This window comes from Podarcis bocagei (assembly GCF_964188305.1).
Source record: "Podarcis bocagei genome assembly, chromosome: 8".
NCBI lineage: Eukaryota > Metazoa > Chordata > Lepidosauria > Squamata > Lacertidae > Podarcis > Podarcis bocagei.
The window spans coordinates 78400146-78419499 of NC_138133.1; the positions used below are offsets into that span (position 1 = coordinate 78400146).

Here is a 19354-nt window from a genome sequence, read left to right on the forward strand (position 1 = left end):
TTGGGGAGAGAGAAATTAACAGAATATAAGCCACTCGCTTTCCTTGCTCTCTCCCTTCCCAGCCTTGGGGGAGAGGACAGGGGACTACGGAAGGGGGGGGCACCACTTTGCTGTGCTCTTGGCTACTTACCGTAAGGTTGCAAATATAAACCGCACCTTAATTTTTCATGATCAGAATTTGGGGAGAAAGTGAGGCTTATATTCAGGCCAATACGGTAGATGTTGTTTTTCCCCTGCTCTGATCTGGGGAATGACATGAAGCTGCTCACAAGAAGTTATACTTACAGAGAACCAACCTCTAAGAAGAGGATCGTAGCACATGCAAGAGACAAATGGGAGACATGCCCCTGTTCAAGATCCCCCAGGGTTACTTTCCCACATGGACATCCCTTTTGCAAATGGACAGGGAAGTTTGTCAAACCTTATTTGAGGCCCGTGCTGCTCTGCTATCATTTCACAAAGCAGATCCATGCACTGGGAGACACAAAAGTGAATGGGTCATGAACCAGCAGCATGGGAAATGGCTTGCTATGTTAGAATTCCTGCTCCATGATTGCAGTCATGGGATTGTTGTCTATCACATGACGGTGTATGTTTTGACTCCACAAAGTGGGAAGTGACGGAGACAGGATGTTTGTGTTACTGTGTTCCATGAAGTGGGACTATTGTCCTTTGTTCTTTTCTCTCTTTGCTGTCTGATGCTAGAGAGAGAGGGAGCCATGTTGCAGTGCTCCATGTGTGTTTATATGTAAATAAAGTAGATTAGCCAAAATGCTGAGTTGCTGAGGTCTGTCACGCAAGTTGTGCAAACTCTGCGGATCCCTAAGTGTGCTGATGTCTGTTGGCATCACTCGCTGTGGTGTTCGGGCTGAAGAAAGCTTATGAAGCTCCCGAACGAAAGACCAGGAGGGAGAGAACATGCCAGTCGGGCAAGTGTAGGCTGAACTCCTGACATGCCATTCATCAATCGCCTTGCCAAAAACAAATTCATAACCTTCCCCATGCTGGCCAAGCCACTCTCATGTAACATTGAAGAGGGCAACCATCCCAGATGGAATCAGTTTCAGAAGTGGAATTCTTCTCTGGCCAGCACAATCCTCTAGGCCAGGGGTCTGCAACCTTTAAGACAAAAAGAGCCACTTGGACCCGTTTCCGAAGAAAAAAAAACTGGGAGCCGCAAAACCATTGCAACATTTAAAACAAATATATCTCCGGAGCGGGCGGGAAGGTGACGTCAGGACGGTGTGTGACTAACGCACGCACCGCCCCCATGCGACGTCACAGCCAGTACAGCGCCCGCCACAGTGGGGAGTGTCGGGGCGCACAATGCACCTCCTCCCCTCGCTAGTATCCGCCCCGGAGCCGTGGCAAAGGTGTAAAAGAGCCACATGCGGCTCCGGAGCCGCGGGTTGCAGACCCCTGCTCTAGGCACTTACCGTATTTTTTGCTCTATAAGACTCACTTTTCCCCTCCTAAAAAGTAAGGGGAATGTGTGTGCATCTTATGGAGCGAATGCAGGCTGCGCAGCTATCCCAGAAGCCAGAACAGCAAGAGGGATTGCTGCTTTCACTGCGCAGCGATCCCTCTTGCTGTTCTGGCTTCTGAGATTCAGAATATTTTTTTTCTTGTTTTCCTCCTCCAAAAACTAGGTGCGTCTTGTAGTCTGGTGCATCTTGTAGAGCGAAATATACAGTACATACAAATCATCTTGATAACCAGGAAAAACCAAAAATGCATCCAAGAGTCTCCGTGCAGGCACGCTGCGCTATGTGTGACAGTCCAAGTGTGGCAACTGGTCTCTGAGCTTCTGAAACCACTTCCTTTCAAATTCCACGGCAGTCACAGTCATCATGGATGCCAAGGTTGAAGCACCTAAGCATTTCACCTCTCCCTGAGCATCCTCCTTGAGCTTTTCTGGGACAAGGTCCTCTCCCATGACCTGCAGGGAAGGGGGGAAAAGGCGGGCTACATTAGCATGTAAGAAGAACCTGCTAGATCAGGCCAATGGTCCATCTAGTCCAGAATCTTGTCTTCACAGTGGACAACTAGGTGTCCGTCAGAAACCTGCAAGCAGGACCTGAACCCAAGAGCGCCCTCCTGTGGTTTCCAGCAACTGGTATTCAGAAGGAAATGTGGCCCTCAGGCTGAAAAGGGGAAACCCAGCCAGATGGGTGGGTTATAAATAATAAATTATTATTATTATTATTATTCTATACATTCAGAGTGGCTTCTCTGAATTTTTAGATTGTGTGACTATTTTACTGTTTGATTATTTGATTGTTGTTAGCCGCCCTGAGCCCGGCTTCAGCTGGGGAGGGCGGGATATAAATATTATTATTATTATTATTATTATTATTATTATTATTATTATTATTATTCTGACATTTTCTGGCAGGGGTGGGGAACCTGTGGCTCTCCAGATCTTGTTAGATCTTGAAGTCCTGTCCGTTCCAGCTACCATGGCCAATGATCGGGGGTTATAGAGGCTGCAGTCTAGCCATAGCTGGAGGGCCACAGGTTGCCTAACCTGGCACAGAACTTCCACTCACCTCAGTCATCAAAAACAAGGCGTCGCCTTTCACGCCGAAGGATGTGATTTTGTCTTCAATTTCCTGCTGGGCCTTCAAGTTACGCTCTAACGCAAAGGAAGACTGATTCGACTGCATGAGCTGCAGCAAGAGCCTGGAGGAAAAAAGTAAAGCTGAGTGAACACAGCCGAGTCGTAAGAGTTTTGGCAGCCAAAATGAATACATGACAACGTTGTTGAATTTAAAGATTTCACAGGATGAGTTCCCAATATGGGAAGTTTGAGTGTTTTGCAGCGGAGCTATTTCTTTACAAATGTCCAAGTTGAAAAGAGTGTTAAAGAAAAGGTTCAAATGTAACACCCAAGCACGGTTTAACACAATATCAAAACCATAAAAGAAAGATAAAAGATTTCCAGGGTCAGGTCTCTTTCACCCCTAAGATAGCAATATGGATGATTTCTCCTGTGAACAATGTAGAAACCTGGACCAAAATTTATCAGCCAGGGTCATATGTATCCCAGTATCATAAGTTGCTCTTCCTAATACTACATGATTTTGAGCCAGTTGAGGCTTTGATTTATTTATTTTTAACTAATCACGTAAACCTTGTGTCTGTCGCAGAAGTAGTCAAGAGATGGCTTCACTCAACATCAACTGTTTTTAAAAGTAGGTAACCTTTAGAAACCTTTCAGCTGATTGCAGTGCCCCTCTTGGTTTCAAGCGTAGCTTGTTTCTAGGGTGTGCGATTTCCAGTGTGTATTTTAATAGGTTTTAGTTTCTAGTCTGACGTGTTTTCCTTTTATTGTGAGCCACCCTGAGCAATCTTCTGTTGGGAAGGTGGGATATAAATATTATTAATAAATATATGTCAAGAGGAGAACTGTATGTATTCTGCTAGAATGGGAAACAAAAGACGAGGAGGTCAAATCAGTCATGATCAAATGGGCACAAGATATAGGACATAATATACAATTTGAGGACTGGGAAAAACTGTGGAAGGTAGGTCTGAAATTTACAGAATGTTCTTTTTTGAAAGAAAATTACATGAAAATGATGTACAGATGGTATACTACACCAGTACAAATAGCAAAAATGTACAAAACCGGGTCAAACGCATGTTGGAAATGTAAAGAAAAAGAAGGTACTTTTTATCATATGTGATGGGAATGTAGAGAAGTTAACAATTTTTGGGAAATGATACATAACAAACTGGAAAAATGTTTAAAATGACTTTTGTAAAAAAAACCAGAAGTATTTCTATTAGGGATTGTAAGACAAGACCTGCCAAAAAAACCAAAGAACTTACTTATAACATGCAGATAATATGTGCAAAGAAACCAGAGAGGGGAGCTGAGGGAAGTCCTGGGTGGGGCAGAGAGGGAGGGGGGAAAGGGGGGGAAATAATGTAACTGATTATTTGGATTGATAATTTGCTATGTTGAAATTGTCTAATTTTATTTTATTTTTTTAAAAAAGAGGAGAACTGTATGGAATATTTTGTACACACACAGTGATAATTTTATAGACAGTGTTGCACATTACCTTGCTCTAATGAAGGAAGCACATGCATATATCCAAAGATCTTTAGACCCTTCTTGTCCCGAGGAATCAGGTACAGCCGCCTTGGTCGCATGCAAAGGTGCCTTCGTCCTTCCCAAGGCACCAAAATGCCCCTTTTCTGTTTGGCGTTCCTCACAAGATCCAAAGCTGTTGTTTGTCCAGGGAGAAAACTGCAAAGAGGAACCCTTCCTCGAGCTGTCTTTTTTGCAGCACTGGGATCTGCATTCCTCTGCCGAAGCTTTGAGACAGTTGCCTGCAGTCAAGCGATCGGGTTGCGAGAGATCCGCCTCCGACAGAGACAATGGGGCTGGAAACTCCAAGAGTTTCGCATAAGCTTCAGCAAGCAGCTTCCAGTTCCCTGGGTGAAAGGGGTGCAACAAAATCAGCGGCTGTAAGCACCCAATTATTTCCTCGACACGCTCCAGAGTCTGGTAAATGGCCAGCTGCAGCCCTAGTACTGTTGTTATGTGGTCAGTGTTTGTTGCTCCTAGTCTCTGGCAAGAAAGAAAAGAAATTCGAGGATTAAAAGGATGCAGTATGGACTTTTTTTATTAGAATCTGGAAAGGTGGGGGGACACATTTTCTTGAATAAAGAAGTACGCACTCAGACGGCTTAAAAATATTATCCAAATTTAACAGGGCAAGAAGAAGCAATAGAGCTAACACCATGGCCATGATAGCACATAACGAAAAGCCAAAATTACTGCCTGAACAAGCTATTAGCTCACAGTGCCTCCTATTTCACTTGTTGCCTGGCAGAAGCATGGAAAGTGGAGACCTTAGGGTTATGTCCAAACCCAGCAAAGGCAAGATTTTGGCTTTTCTTTGCCTGAACAAACCATACCTGCGAACCAGCCTGAAACAATGGTTTGTAGTTGGCTTACCAATTGTGATTTGTTAGGGAGAAACGAACCGCAACCCAAGCTTTGGGCACTGATTCTCAGCTATCCCTTTTCAGGCTTGTTTACCCATCTCCGCCAGGGGAGAGCGAAGTGGGATTGATCAAGGTAGAGATACCAGCACACAGCATACTGTTACATACAGATGTGGCCTTAAAGGTAAAGGTAAAGGGACCCCTGACCATTAGGTCCAGTCGTGACCGACTCTGGGGTTGCAGCGCTCATCTCGCTTTATTGGCCAAGGGAGCCGGCATACAGCTTCCGGATCATGTGGCCAGCATGACTAAGCCGCTTCTGGCGAACCAGAGCAGCGCACAGAAACGCCATTTACCTTCCCACCGGAGCGGTACCTATTTATCTTTTGAACTGCTAGGTTGGCAGGAGCAGGGACCGAGGAGTGGGAGCTCACCCTGTCGCGGGGATTCGAACCGCCGACCTTCTGATCGGCAAGTCCTAGGCTCTGCGGTTTAACCCACAGCGCCACCCGCGTCCCGATGTGGCCTTAGAAACCAGCTTAAAACTGTTCCAGAGGACAGATGCTATGCCCCATGTGTTAGGCACATGGAGCATGTGGTTTCCTCTACATGTCCGCAAACATATACGGCATAGCACCAGTGGAAACACTTCTGGAGAAACAATGGGTGGGGAATAATGGCATTCTTCTGCAAACTAAGTGACAGTCATGAAACTCAGTAAGGGGCCTTGGTCTACAGGAACTTAAGAGCCGGCAGGATCAGGCCAGTGACCCACCCAGTCCAGTATCCTGCTCTCACAGTGGTCAAGCAGATGCCGGTGGGAAACCAGCAAGCAGGATTCGAGCCCAAGAGAACTCATCATCATCATCACCACTTTTAATCTGTATACCGTCTTTCTATCTTACAATACCCAAGGCGGTTTACAAGCTAAAGAAACAAAGAATGTACACCTTATAACAATCTAATGCAATACAAAAATGTGATAAGACATAGCTTTAAAATAAGCAACCCGTCAGTACGCCTTTCAACCGATGTCAGCGACTGGGCTCAATAACTGGTTCTGCCCCGACTGGGCTAGGCGACTGGAGCACTTTCAGAGACCTTCCAATCCTGGAAAACAGGTCCCAGTGCACTGGACCCACAACTGTGCATTGTGAGCACCAGACTCATGCAGAAGCTAGCTGTGAAGCCTAACTCCTTTTATTTCTACAAGCTAATGAACTACTGGCTTGCATGAGTGTTGCAGCCCATTCAACAATCATTAGAATAATATAGAATAATATTAAATATCAGCATATAAAAATTAAACAGAAATCTACTCTTAACAATTACAATAAATAATTTCTAAACGACAATCAATAAAACAACAGCAAGCCACGGTGCATAAAATATTACAATACAAATTGAGAAGCAGAGACTGGAGGGTGGGGCAAGGCAGATGGAAGGAGGCCTTGCCTGCTGGAGTCTCTCCCCTCACTCTCCCCTTCCCGTGGTTTCAGCAGCAATGCTGCCTCCAACTGTGGAGGCAAGAACACAGTCATCATGGCTAATAACCACTGATAGCTTTTACCTCCATGAATGTGTCCAATCCTCTTTTTTAAAGCCACCCAGGTTAGTGGCCATAACTGTTAGAATTCCTGCTCCATGACTGCAGTCATGGGATTTTTGTCTTTCACATGACGGTGTATGTTTTGACTCTACAGAGTGGGAAGTGACGAGGGATGTTTGTGTTACTGTGTTCCGTGAAGTGGGACTATTGTCCTTTGTTCTTTTTCTCTTTGCTGTCTGATACTAGAGAGAGAGGGAGCCTTGTTGCTGTGCTCTGTGTGGGTTTATATGTAAATAAAGTAGATTAGCCAAAATGCTGAGTTGCTGGGGTCTGTTACGCATGATGTGCAAACTCTGCAGATCCCTAAGTGTGCCGGTGTCGGTTGGCATCAGTCGCTGTGATGTTCGGGCTGAAGAAAGCTTTTGAAGCTCCCGATCAACCATGAGGGAGAGAACATGCCAGTCAGGCATGTGCCTCTGCTAGGGTCCTACTCGCGTGTAGGCTGAACACCTGACAACTGCCTCTTGTGGGAGTGAGTTCCAGAGTTTAATTATGCCCTGCATGAAGAAGTACTTTCTTCAGTTTGCCCTGCACCTTCCAATATTCAGCTTCATTGGGCATCCACAAGTTGTGGTGTTATGAGAGAGGGAGAGAGGCTGTTATCTATCCACTTTTCTGCATGCTATGCATAAATGTCTATCTTCCTCACCTTTTCTCTAGACTAAAAAGTTCCAAATGTTGCAACCTTTCCTCGCAGTGGAGTCGCTCCTTTTTGAGGTAAGATGACCAGCACTGGACACAGTATTCCAAATGCTGTCACATCACAGATTTGTATAATGGCATTACAATATCAATAATAATATTTTCAGTTCCTTTCCTAATGATCCCACAACAAGGATTTTGCCTCTTTCACACACTGGGCCAATGTCTTCATTGAACTGGCACTCCCCTAATGAGTACATGCCATAAATCTGAAGCAGATTACTACCCCCAAAGAATACCAGGAAGTGTAGTTTACCCCTCAGAGAGCTACAACCTCCAAGCTACACTTCCCACAATTCTTTCAGGGAAGTCATGAGCTTTAAATATATTGTGTGTAGCCTCAGTCTCCCTCGCAGCCTAACCTACCTCACAGGGTCGCTGTGATGATGAAAGCAGGGAGAGGGATAACAAGGTAGACCGCCTTGAGCTCATTGGAGGAAAGATGGAATAGAATATATAATAATTCATACCCCGCCCATCTGGCTGGGTTTCCCCAGCCACTCTGGGTGGCTTTCAACAAAATATTAAAATACAGTAATCCATCAAACATTAAAAGCTTCCCTAAACAGGGCTGCCTTCAGATGTCTTCTAAAAGTCTAGTAGTTGTTGTTCTCTTTGACATCTGGTGGGAGGGCGTTCCACAGGGCGGGCGCCACTACCGAGAAGGCCCTCTGCCTGGTTCCCTGTAACTTGGCTTCTCGTAGTGAGGGAACCGCCAGAAGGCCCTCGGTGCTGGACCTCAGTGTCCGGGTAGAACGATGGAGGTGGAGACGCTCCTTCAGGTATACTGGACCGAGGCCGTTTAGGGCTTTAAAGGTCAGCACCAACACTTTGAATTGTGCTCGGAAACGTACTGGGAGCCAGTGTAGGTCTTTCAAGACTGGTGTTATGTGCAACAATTAAAAAAAGAGGGGGGAAATGGGGAAACTACCAACCAGCGTTTCTGCGATATCCAAGGCTTCCTTGTGTCTCCCCAGGTGAGCAAAGCAACGAGCCTGGCTCTCCTGCACATCTCTCCGCATGGCAGCGTTGCTGGGAGGCAGCAGCGCGAGGCAGCCGGAATATTCGCACAGAGCCTTCTGAAACGAGATTTTGCAAATACCGAGCTTGAACTTAGTGCGACTCAGGAAGACTGGGTGGCCTGAGATCTGTGCGCAATCATTAGGCATAAAGCAAGATCAAGGCCCAAGTTCTAGAGTAAGAAATAATATTAATGCTGAAAAGCGGGACGGGGAACCTTTTCCCTTCAGCCTGAGAGCCACATTCAATTCTAGGTAACCTTCTGGGGGCCACATGGCAGCGGTGGATATGGCCAGACGCACTCCACTTTCCCGCCTTCCATCAAGGCAAACAAGAGGTGTTGTCACAGTTCAAGGAAGAAGAAGAAGAAGAAGAGTTTGGATTTGATATCCCGCTTTATCACTACCCGAAGGAGTCTCAAAGCGGCTAACAATCTCCTTTCCCTTCCTCCCCCACAACAAACACTCTGTGAGGTGAGTGAGGCTGAGAGACTTCAGAGAAGTGTGACTGGCCCAAGGTCACCCAGCAGCTGCATGTGGAAGAGCGGAGACGTGAACCCGGCTCCCCAGATTATGAGTCTACCGCTCTTAACCACTACACCACACTGGCTCTCAGGAAGCGTTCCAGCCAGGTAGGATCACTAGGGGGCGGGGGGCAGACATTTTTTAAGGGCCATTAAGACTTGAGGGTTAGACAGAAAAGTGTGGAGTGTGGCATTTGGCCTCTGTGGTTCCTTGTTTAAATACTAAAGTGTGCAGTCCTAAACGCCCTTACCTAGGTGCAAGTCCCATTGATGTGCACAGGATGTTGCTGTTACGCCAGGCTAGCACCCAGCTGACATTCTGCCATCTCCCTGTCACCTTGCCCTCTACCAAATTCCTGGGTGCAATTGCAACACCAAAATATGAAAAGGAAAGTGGGCAAGATGCAAAATTTAAACGTACAATTAAAAAAAATTCAAAGAAAAAACAGTGAGGGGAACCCTCTGATTTGAGTCAGTATTTGTCCGTTCAAAAAATGTCATGGGGAAAGATACACATTCAAATAATAGTATCCAAAATACCTTAAATTCTTGCTGCTTATATGCCAAATCTCCTCTGAATTTTTTTATGTTGACACATTCGGCATCATCGTCCCAGTCTGTTTCTTCACAAAACCACTGAAGGGAGGAAAAGGGGAGAAAAATCAGTTGTGTGGCTTGGGTTACCAATCGATTCCATAAATATCATTTGACTCTTCATGCTGGATACACCCATCCATCAGACTGACAAAGCAGGCTCTTAGTTATGAAAACTCATGCCAAAAGAATAAACTGCCTACATTTTCAAAGTGGGGATTGGGAGACCGTGGCCTTCATTCCCATCAGCTCCAGCCAGCAATAATCTGGTGAGCCACAGGTTCCACCATTCCTGCTGCAAAGAATTACAAGACTCTGATTTTACTCCCCCGCCCCCCACAACAGGCATACAAGGCTCTTTAAACAATTAGGAAGAGTCGAACGTTTTGCAAGAACTTTCTGAAGGTAAGAGCCATTTAATGGACTGTTAGACTCTCCTTCATTGGAGTTTTTTAAACAGAGTCATCTCTTGTGGATTCTTTGGCTACGATTCCTGCATTGCAGGGGGTTGGACTAGATAACTCTTGGGGGTCCCTTTACAATTTTATGATACTGAATTCCCCTCTACCTCATAAATCAGCCTTCCCCAACCTGGTCCTCTCCAGATAGGGTTGCCACCTGTCCTGTCTAATACAGGATTGTCCCGTATTTCAATGTAAAATGCTATGTCTTGTATTGATAGTTCTGTCCTGTATTTCAGGTCTTCTTTTTCTCTCTCATTCTCTCTCTCTCTTCCTACGCCCCCCTCAAAAAAGTTAGGGATCCTCTACACACGCATATGTTTGAAAGGGTGTGTGAAAGATCCCGTACTTAAGTGTGTATTTAAGTTCTGGGTAGCCACGGGCAGGTTTATAAATTTGTGTGTTTGTGTGACAAATTTCAGAGGGGTGCATCCTGTTAGGCCTCAGTAAGTTGTAATGGATTGCTTTTAAGTCCCTGTGTTTTTAATATTTTGTTGGGAGCTGCCCAGAGTGGCTGGGGCAACCAATCAGATGGGCAGCATAATAATAATTACAATAATGATAATAATAATATAATTTCAATAATAATAATAATAATTGCAATAATGATAATAATGTAATATTAATAATAAAATAAATTTTTAAAAACACCAAATGGGGGGAGAAATCACCCCCCAACCGCCTTGCCCCACATTTTGCCAGAACAAAGGCTGCAATCTCCAGATGTTTTGGATGACAATTCCAGCCAGCTTCAGTCTGTTGGGAGTTTCAGTCCAAAGCATGTGGGGGGCACCAGGTCAGGGGAGGCAGAAGCATGGACAAAACCTGCCCTGGGAGCCGCGTGGTTGGACCAACACCCATTTAAAGCCCATTTATAGCTTCCCCCAATGAATCCTGGGAAATGTATCTCTGTGGGGGGAGGGGTTAACAACTACACTTCCCAGGAGTCTATGGGGCCTCCTCTCATCCCACCCCCAGCCTTTGCTCTCTCTCTCTCCCTCACCTCGGGCTCACAGCACCGGGGGCTGTAGCCGAGGGAAGGAGAGGCGGAGCCGCGTCCCTTCCCCTCCCGGCAGCGCCCCTCGAAGACCGACTCCTCGAAGTCGAAAGGCAGCGCCATGCCGCCTTGGGAAGAGAGACAAGCGAGCGCGCCGGAAGCTCACTCTCCTAGAGAGGGACCCATTTCCGGATCACAGAGGACGGCGCTGCGCCGCAAGCTAGACAGGCCTGGGCGGGCTTACGAAGACAACTCATAGACTTGTAAATGCAGTAGAGGCGTACGCAAGGTGCGAGCTTCCGGGTCGGCTTGGGAAGGCATTCCTCGTCGAACCTGGCGCTTGGAACGCGGCGCGGGCAAACGGAGGCGGGGCTTGCGCAGCACTGATTGCACAGCATCTGTGTCGCCCTCGCCGCGCTTACTCCATAGCCTTATACCCCACTCTCTTTTCTGCGTTTCAGCAGTTGAAACGTCAAGTATGTCTGCCAATGGAGCAAGCCGGCTTGCATGCGAAACCGAGCTCTGCATTTTAGTCCTCGCTGCCATCTGGAGGTGTTTTGCATCTCCTCCTCCATTCTCTTGGGGTAGCCTCGACTTTCCTTGACACGGCCGGGCTGTTGTGAACCGTGGTCCGCCCTAATCTGGAATATAGGGAGAAGAGCATTAGGATAGCATTGTTTACCAGTGGCCCATTTAGTCCGGCATCCTGTTTTCACAGTGGCTACCAGATGTTTGTAGGAAGCACGCAGCAAGCAGCGCATGAATGGCAAATCACTCTGCTGTGGTTTTTTTATGATGTTTCATACACTGCCCTTACCTTTTATGACACGAGGGTACAGAAATAGTTTTACAACTTATATATATTAAGTTGAAATATTGAAATTGAAATACTTTATTCTCACTTGTACAACTTGTATACAGTGAGATTACACGAGCACCCCTCACTCAGCTCTCTTAGTCTTAATTCCCCTCGTTTACTGACGCACACCCACCAAACCCGAAAGCCAGTTGCCCTGTTGTTATCTTTTCATTCAGCAGCCTAACAGCCCACGGATAGAAGCTGTTCTTTACCCTGTTGGTGCAACTAATCATGCTTCTATATCTTCGGCCTGAGGGCAGGAGATCAAGAAATTGCTGGCCAGGGTATGAATCATCCCTGAGAATTTTCCTCACTCTCCTAAGGCAACGTTCTTCTGCAATATCATCCAGTGGATTCACGGGACAGCCCATAATATCTTGTGCTGTATTCACCACCCTCTGTAGGCACTTCCTATCCGTTGATGTCAAACCAGTGTACCACACCATGATGCAGTATGAAAGGACACTTTCTATTGTGGACTGGTAGAAGGAGATCATCAGATGTTGATTGACATCGTTCTTCCGCAATACTCTGAGAAGATTATATATTAGCTGCAGTTATCATTATACCTGACTATTGGGCAAGCTGACATGTGGGGGACATCCAGTGAAGCTGAACATGGGAAGTTTCAGGGCACACAAGTCAGACTATGGAACTCACTGCCACAGGAAGCAGTGATGGTCACCAGCGCAGATGGCTTTAAGAGAGGATTCAATAAATTCCTGGAGGAGAGGGCTGTCAATGGTGGCTATGCTCTGCCTACACAGCAATGCTTCTAAATACCAGTTGCTAGAAAACCACAGGTGACAGCAGCCATGAAATTAAAAGACGCCTGCTTCTTGGGAGAAAAGCAATGACAAACCTAGACAGCATCTTTAAAAGTAGAGACATCACCTTGCCAACAAAGGTCCGTATAGTGAAAGCTATGGTTTTCCCAGTAGTGATGTATGGAAGTGAGAGCTGAACCATAAAGAAGGCTGATCGCCGAAGAATTGATGCTTTTGATTTATGGTGCTGGAGGAGACTCTTGAGAGTCCCATGGACTGCAAGAAGATCAAACCTATCCATTCTGAAGGAAATCAGCCCTGAGTGCTCACTGGAAGGACAGATCCTGAAGCTAAGGCTCCAATACTTTGGCCACCTCATGAGAAGAGAAGACTCCCTGGAAAAGACCCTGATGTTGGGAAAGACGGAGGGCACAAGGAGAAGGGGACAACAAAAGATGAGATGGTTGGATAGTGTTCTCGAAGCTACCAACGTGAGTTTGACCAAACTGCGGGAGGCAGTGGAAGACAGGAGTGCCTGGCGTGCTCTGGTCCATGGGGTCACAAAGAGTCGGACACGACAAAATGACTAAACAACAACAAGAAAACCACAGGAAGGAGACTCCTCTTCTGCTTGAATCCTGCTTTCTGCTTTCCCACAGGCAGCTGGTTGGCCACTGTGAGAACAGGATTGCTAGATGAGATGGGTCATTGGCCTCATCCAGCAGGGCTGTTCTTATCTTCTTGGTGGTGGTTCTGTGCATCGCAGCTGCGGCTCTTCAGCTTGGCGGCTACCAAGCATAGCAGTTACCAGCCACTAAGGACTTCCTGTGAACTAGTTTGCCAAGTGCTGGGGCCACTTTCTCAAGTGGCTTCAAGAGTGGCTTTGCTGTTGTGACTTTCTAACTCCCACTGGCACTCAGTAAAGGATAACAGCTGCTCAACAGCACCGCGGATATTTGAAGCATATGCACTCTTCAGTTTCCATGTGACACCCCCCCCCGTCCATTATCTTCTCTCCCTGTTCCTCTCCCAGCAGAGTACAGTGGTACCTCGGGTTGAGTACTTAACTCGTTCCTGAGGTCTGTTCTTAACCTGAAACTCTTCTTAACCTGAAGCACAATTTTAGCTAATGGGGCCTCCTGCTGCCGCCGTGCCGCCGGAGCACGATTTCTGTTCTCATCCTGAAGCAAGGTTCTTAACCTGAAGCACTATTTCTGGGTTAGCAGAGTCTGTAACCTGAAGCGTATGTAACCTGAGGTACCACTGTAGTGGAAGTCAGAATGATGATTGTAGAAATGAGGAAGTGGGGGAAGAAGAAGAGTTTGGATTTGATCTCCCGCTTTATCACTACCCAAAGGAGTCTCAAAGCGGCTAACATTCTCCTTTCCCTTCCTCCCCCACAACAAGCACTCTGTGAGGTGAGTGGGGCTGAGAGACTTCAAAGAAGTGTGACTAGCCCAAGGTCACCCAGCAGCTGCATGTGGAGGAGCAGGAAAGCAAACCTGGTTCACCAGATTACTACCGCTCTTAACCACTACACCAGGTAACAAAAACTAAGTGCCTGCTGTGAGTTCTCTTATGCCAGGCTTCCTCAACCTCGCCCCTCCAGATGTTTTTGGCCTACAACTCCCATGATCCCTAACTAGCAGGACCAGTGGTAGGGGATGATGGGAATTGTAGTCTCGAAACATCTGGAGGACCAAGGTTGAGGAAGCTTGTCTTATACAGTGAGACACACAAACGAGAAGCCTGGCCTTCAAAAAGATAATACCAACCTATCACCCATATAGCTGTCGCAGGAACATCACAGGTACTGACTCCATACTGTGATGTGCGTCAAAAGTGTAAAGGCAGTTCCTGATAGTGAAAACGCCAGCAGGGATCCATAGCTAAGGAATGTCCAAGGCAACAGATTTGGATGGTAGTGATGTTATATTCTGAGGACTGGCCCCTTTAGATTTCATTTGCATGGGAAATGAGGAGCAGATGGGGCTCGTCCACCTGAGAAGGTAGCCCATCTAGGAGAAGGTAAATTCTGATCCCCTAAATGTTATGTACTGAGTTGAATAGGATCCAGAATGCAGCAGTCTGGTCCTAGGACAATAGGCTCCAGAATGCAGCAGTCTGATTGGTCCACAGGAGCCACCCAATCCAGCTCCAGGTGGAAGTGAATCCGCAACCTGATTGGCCTACAGGAGAATCCCAGAATTAGCCAATCACGTGGGGCCCATTGTGTAAATAATGTATATAAAGCAGACATTCTGGGGAACTTCCATTCCTCCTGAACACTATGAGCTGAATAAAGAGCATGAAATCCACTCTCGACTCCCAGTATATTTCACTAAACCTCCACAGCCTTGAGGGATAACTTCGGGAGATGAAAAGGCGAAGGATTAAACCCTACACAAACCCAGAGTGGAGTCCCTTAGATGGTTGGATGGTGCCTTGTACCAGCCTCCTTCTGGCAACTCCTACAGCCCAGCTGGTGCCAAACGTATTGCTCTGCTTTCCTTTGGACCACATTAGCAAGGCCGTAAGGGAGTCTTCTCAGGTGGGCACCCCAGGACCTCCATACACACTACCCAGGCTTGCACCCCAAGGAGGTCACTTTGGGGCTAACAGGTTTTTGACTTCACCCCTGGAGGTGCACTCCATTGTCTCTGGAAACAGACAGATGCCTACAAAGTTTTGCATCAACCGAATTGCCGCCTGAAGTCTTTAGTACAATGTGTTCCCTTCTGGATAGGCAATGTGATTTTGCTGGTCTAGGAAGGCATTCGTTGCCGCAATTAAGTGTGATTTTTCACTTAGAAATCAGTGGAAAATCAGCGGAAGAGAATTGCTACGGGATTCTCACCTTCATTATGAAAAGGCGCAAATCAAATATGGACTGATTCCCCTCCCCAATTATCTCATAGCTAGCAAACGTCAGCTCAGCACCCTGTAGAAAGAAATGCAGATGCAAAACTCTTTACAATGGCAGGTGGTTATTACAGCAGTGGAAATGGGTAATAATATATAAATGTGTTAAAGGGCCTCATTTTGCAGTATATGAAAACATGTCAAACAAACTTTTGAAGCACTGAAAATGTTGAGAATTGCAGACTGATTGAAGATCACAATTGGCCAAAAGAAAATAAGAAAATCCAAACGCGTTAAGATTATAAGAGGAACCATCATAGCTCATGGTGGAGTTTTTGTTTTAATTACAAGTATTCAATAGAACCTACCTGCCGCCCTATTGTAAACCTACACAAAGAACAACTCAACCACCAAATAACAATTCAGTAGATAGCCTGATCCTTAAAACATGTTGCTGAAACATATTCCCATTGTCGGAACAATGGGGCCAGCACTAAACATATGAACAGTTTAGGGGGTGCAGCTTAACTCGGGAGGTGCTGGACTTTAGCTCCCAACAAGACTTGGTGCAATGCTGGATGAGGCTGATGGGCAGTTGAAGTCTAACAACATCTGGGCAGTTCCAGGTCTTTCCCCCCGATTTAGTGGCAGAATTTTGAGAAAACGCTGGTTAATGTTACAATGATAGAAGGTACAGTGGTACCTCGAGTTAAGTACTTAATTCCTTCTGGAGGTCTGTACTTAACCTGAAACTGTTCTTAACCTGAAGCACCACTTTAGCTAATGGGGTCTCCTGCTGCTGCCGCGCTGCCGGAGCACAATTTCTGTTCACACCCTGAAGCAAAGTTCTTAACCTGAAGCACTATTTCTGGGTTAGCGGAGTCTGTAACCTTAAGCGTATGTAACCTGAAGCGTCTGTAACCCAGGGTACCACTGTATTCAGTGTGCCTTGCTAGGAAGATCATTCAATGGGCGGTCCATTTCACCAGCCCTTAGGAAAGGGCTCCATTAAGAAACACATACCCCCAGTTAAAAATCAGTTGGCTGCAAGGCATGTACAAGTTTGTACATCCCAAGAACATGCTGGGAGGAACGTAAGGCTATCTGTTTGTATGAACATGCTTTCTGGCTCCATCCTGCTTCCATCTTGGAGGGGGACACACCAGCAGCAAGCAGATATTATTTGTTGACATATTTGGTGCAGACTTTTTATTATTCCTGCAGTGGCCTTTGAGCACTTCTTTCTGCGTTCCGAGCTGCCAGCCCTGTTGTCTTTTCTTCATCTGTGTGGATCAACAGAGGGTCCGGGTCTTTTCCGAAATAATACAAATCTCTTAAAGCGACAGACATCCGCTCTAGAAGACAAACCGCACCTACATAACTCATCATACTGCACATGCTTGTGTATGGAAGTCCACTGCAACTTCCACCATTTCTTAAAAAAAACCTGTATGTATGTACCTCTGTGCACATCCTGATAAATAAGACACAGAAAATAGCCATTAAGTTTACTTGTTTCTAAGAACTTTTACTCTGTAAAATGTTTGGTCACTCAAAGCTATAAGCTTAAATCACATTATCAAAGAACACAGGCAGTTAAAGCCCATCTTTATATACCAAGAACATAGTTATCGGTACAAGCCAGATGAAAAATGGGTCACCAATTCTCCTCTCAATTAAATGTCTTCAAAACATTAAACTTCCCCTCCGCGTAGCAGAATAAAAACGGTCTGTATTAAAACCAGATTTTCCCCACCCTCCTTTGTACAAGTTGTCATTGAACCAGTCATATTACAGTGCAGAACTTTTGCTGGCTGAAGAAGTGTTTATTTTTTAAAAACTTTGGCACATCGTGGACAATCCAATCCTTGTGGCGTATTCCAGTCCTGGGGTTAGGTCTGTCCAGTTCTTTTCTTGCTTTCACAAAAGGACCACCATCATTCACAGTAAACCATAGATGAGCAAGCCTGCCTCTCCCACCTCCCACCCCAAAAAAACTTGTTTCCCCCTTCATCACTTTGGGAAGCAAGGAAGGGTGGAAACTGTGCACCAGTCAAGTAAAAATCCCAAAACTTTTGTAACAGCAGTGGGTCACCTGCTATTACGATAAACCAGGAAAAAACAGATTTAGCAACTTGCTCAAATCTTTACTGGCAATTACCAAAGCACCATTCTCGTATCCCGAATAAATCGCAACACAGTAATTGCAAACTGCAGATCAGCATAAATAATATGCTTAAGTGTACGTACAGGAAAAGCGGCAGCAGTTTCACGGAAGGAAAATCTGGGGACCCTTGAGGGGCTCAGTGCAATTCTCTCACCCTGTATTACACCCCAAAACACTTCCTAGGAAAAATAGCAAATTGCTGAGCAGAGTTTTTCCAGAAATTAGGAAGGAAGCCACTTTGAAAAAAAAGCAACATAACAGGCAGCCCCACGCTTCATCTCGTCACAGTGCTGGTCGTCACCTCGCAACCTTGTGCTTGCAACGCTATCATTTTTCAATATTTTCCTTTTTAAGCGGAGTTGGGGAAAGCTGTGCTGTAAACAAATGCAAGCTGAAACAACATCCTACGGGTATCGTCAGGCCAAAGAAGCTTTGCAAAACAAAACAAAACAAAACGCCACCCCCATTTAAAAAACAGGAATGCAATCAGAAACATCACTACATTGGAGGGCTTATTTAATCAGTGCTAAAATGCTTTTGCTGCTGGAAAGGGAAGTTGCTTGGGTCCCACAACACACTTGAACAAAAATAGCAAACAAAAGAGATCTAGTATGAGCAGCCCCAGGCAACAGAACTCAAATATGGAGTTGATCTCTCTAGTGCAGAGTGGACAGTTCTTTGCGAGTTCCCCGTTGACTTCCAAACCCTCTCCAGTTTTGGTTGATGAAAGAAGCGAAGACATGGACCTCTCTACGTGGCAGTTTTAAATCCATGTGCCCCTCTGCTAAACTTGCTCTTAAATTGGTGGTGATGCTTGAGGGACGGACATACATTGTCTCCTAATTTTCAAAAGCACCCAAAATGTCTTAATAGGTGGCCTGTAGTCTGTCTTGCCAACCAAGAGAGAGATTTTGACTCAACCTGCTTTCTGAACCGACTGACTACATTTTAAATACATAGGCCTATTCCAAACAGCTCAACACAGGTCCCTCCCTCTCTCTCTCGAGATGGCGAAGTGTGAAACAGCCCACAATTTAACAAACAAAAATTGCCGCTCATAAAGAAATGCCACCCCCGAAAGGATTTATTTCCTATGGCATGCTGCCAGAACCAAAATAGCTTCAAAAACAAGAGCCAGTATCGATGTTCGCTTCTACTGAACTGGAATCATAGTTGGAAGGGACCCAAAGTCTCTTAAGTCCCACCCCCTTAAAAGATGGCAAAATCCTCGTGATGGTTTGGTATTAACTGCATCATTTTCACAATGCTCTTTTTGCAGATGTGTCCTAACGTGGAGACAGCAGGGTTTTTTTAACCATACTGGGGGGGGGGGGAGACCGAAGATCAAACCACCTGCTTCTGCTGTGAAGAGGGGAAATGTTTGTCACATGAAAGACTATGGGGAAAATAGTTTTGTGATTACTTTCCCACATTAAAAGCACAAAACACAGGAATCATGCCCACTTGTGCCCTCTCCACAAAAACTGCCTAAGTTAGCACCCTGAACGGTGTCAAAACCACAACCACCAGCCCCTGCGCATAAAGCATTGAGAGAAGGGATTGGATGTTGGAAACAAGTGAAAATGAAACACTGGCTCCCTGTAAACCATGGTTTACACACCAGCAGTCAGTCTTTCTGAAGCAACTCTCCATGTCCCTTCCCTGACTGGCTTTAACCATGACTTAGCATTTCATATGTGCAGATACAAAACAACAGTCCTCTCATAAACCAGTTTGAAACGATAGTTTGGAATAAGTCTGTCCTAAGGAAACCTGGTTAACTGTGTTTAACTATGGTCAGTGCACATGGAAGGTGCGGGGACACATATAT

The 19354-nt window shown here is 45.8% G+C and overlaps 1 protein-coding gene across 2 annotated transcripts; it reads right to left on the reverse strand.

Moving 5' to 3' along the window:
* Positions 1 to 1223: 1223 nt before the first annotated feature.
* LOC308592890 (uncharacterized protein C8orf76-like) lies at positions 1224 to 11050 on the reverse strand. Of its 2 annotated transcripts, XM_081204907.1 has the most exons (7): positions 10875 to 11045; positions 9357 to 9452; positions 8209 to 8352; positions 4071 to 4582; positions 2550 to 2682; positions 1692 to 1939; positions 1228 to 1431 (listed from the first exon to the last, which is right to left on the reverse strand). In XM_081204907.1, the coding sequence occupies exons 1-6, from the start codon at positions 10989 to 10991 to the stop codon at positions 1766 to 1768; spliced, it is 1176 nt and encodes a 391-aa protein (XP_081061033.1). In that variant the 5' UTR covers positions 10992 to 11045; the 3' UTR covers positions 1228 to 1431; positions 1692 to 1765. The 2 variants fall into 2 exon arrangements, with proteins under 2 accessions (XP_081061034.1, XP_081061033.1); XM_081204908.1 differs by lacking the exon at positions 8209 to 8352 and having other exon boundaries at positions 1224 to 1431; positions 10875 to 11050.
* Positions 11051 to 19354: the final 8304 nt, after the last annotated feature.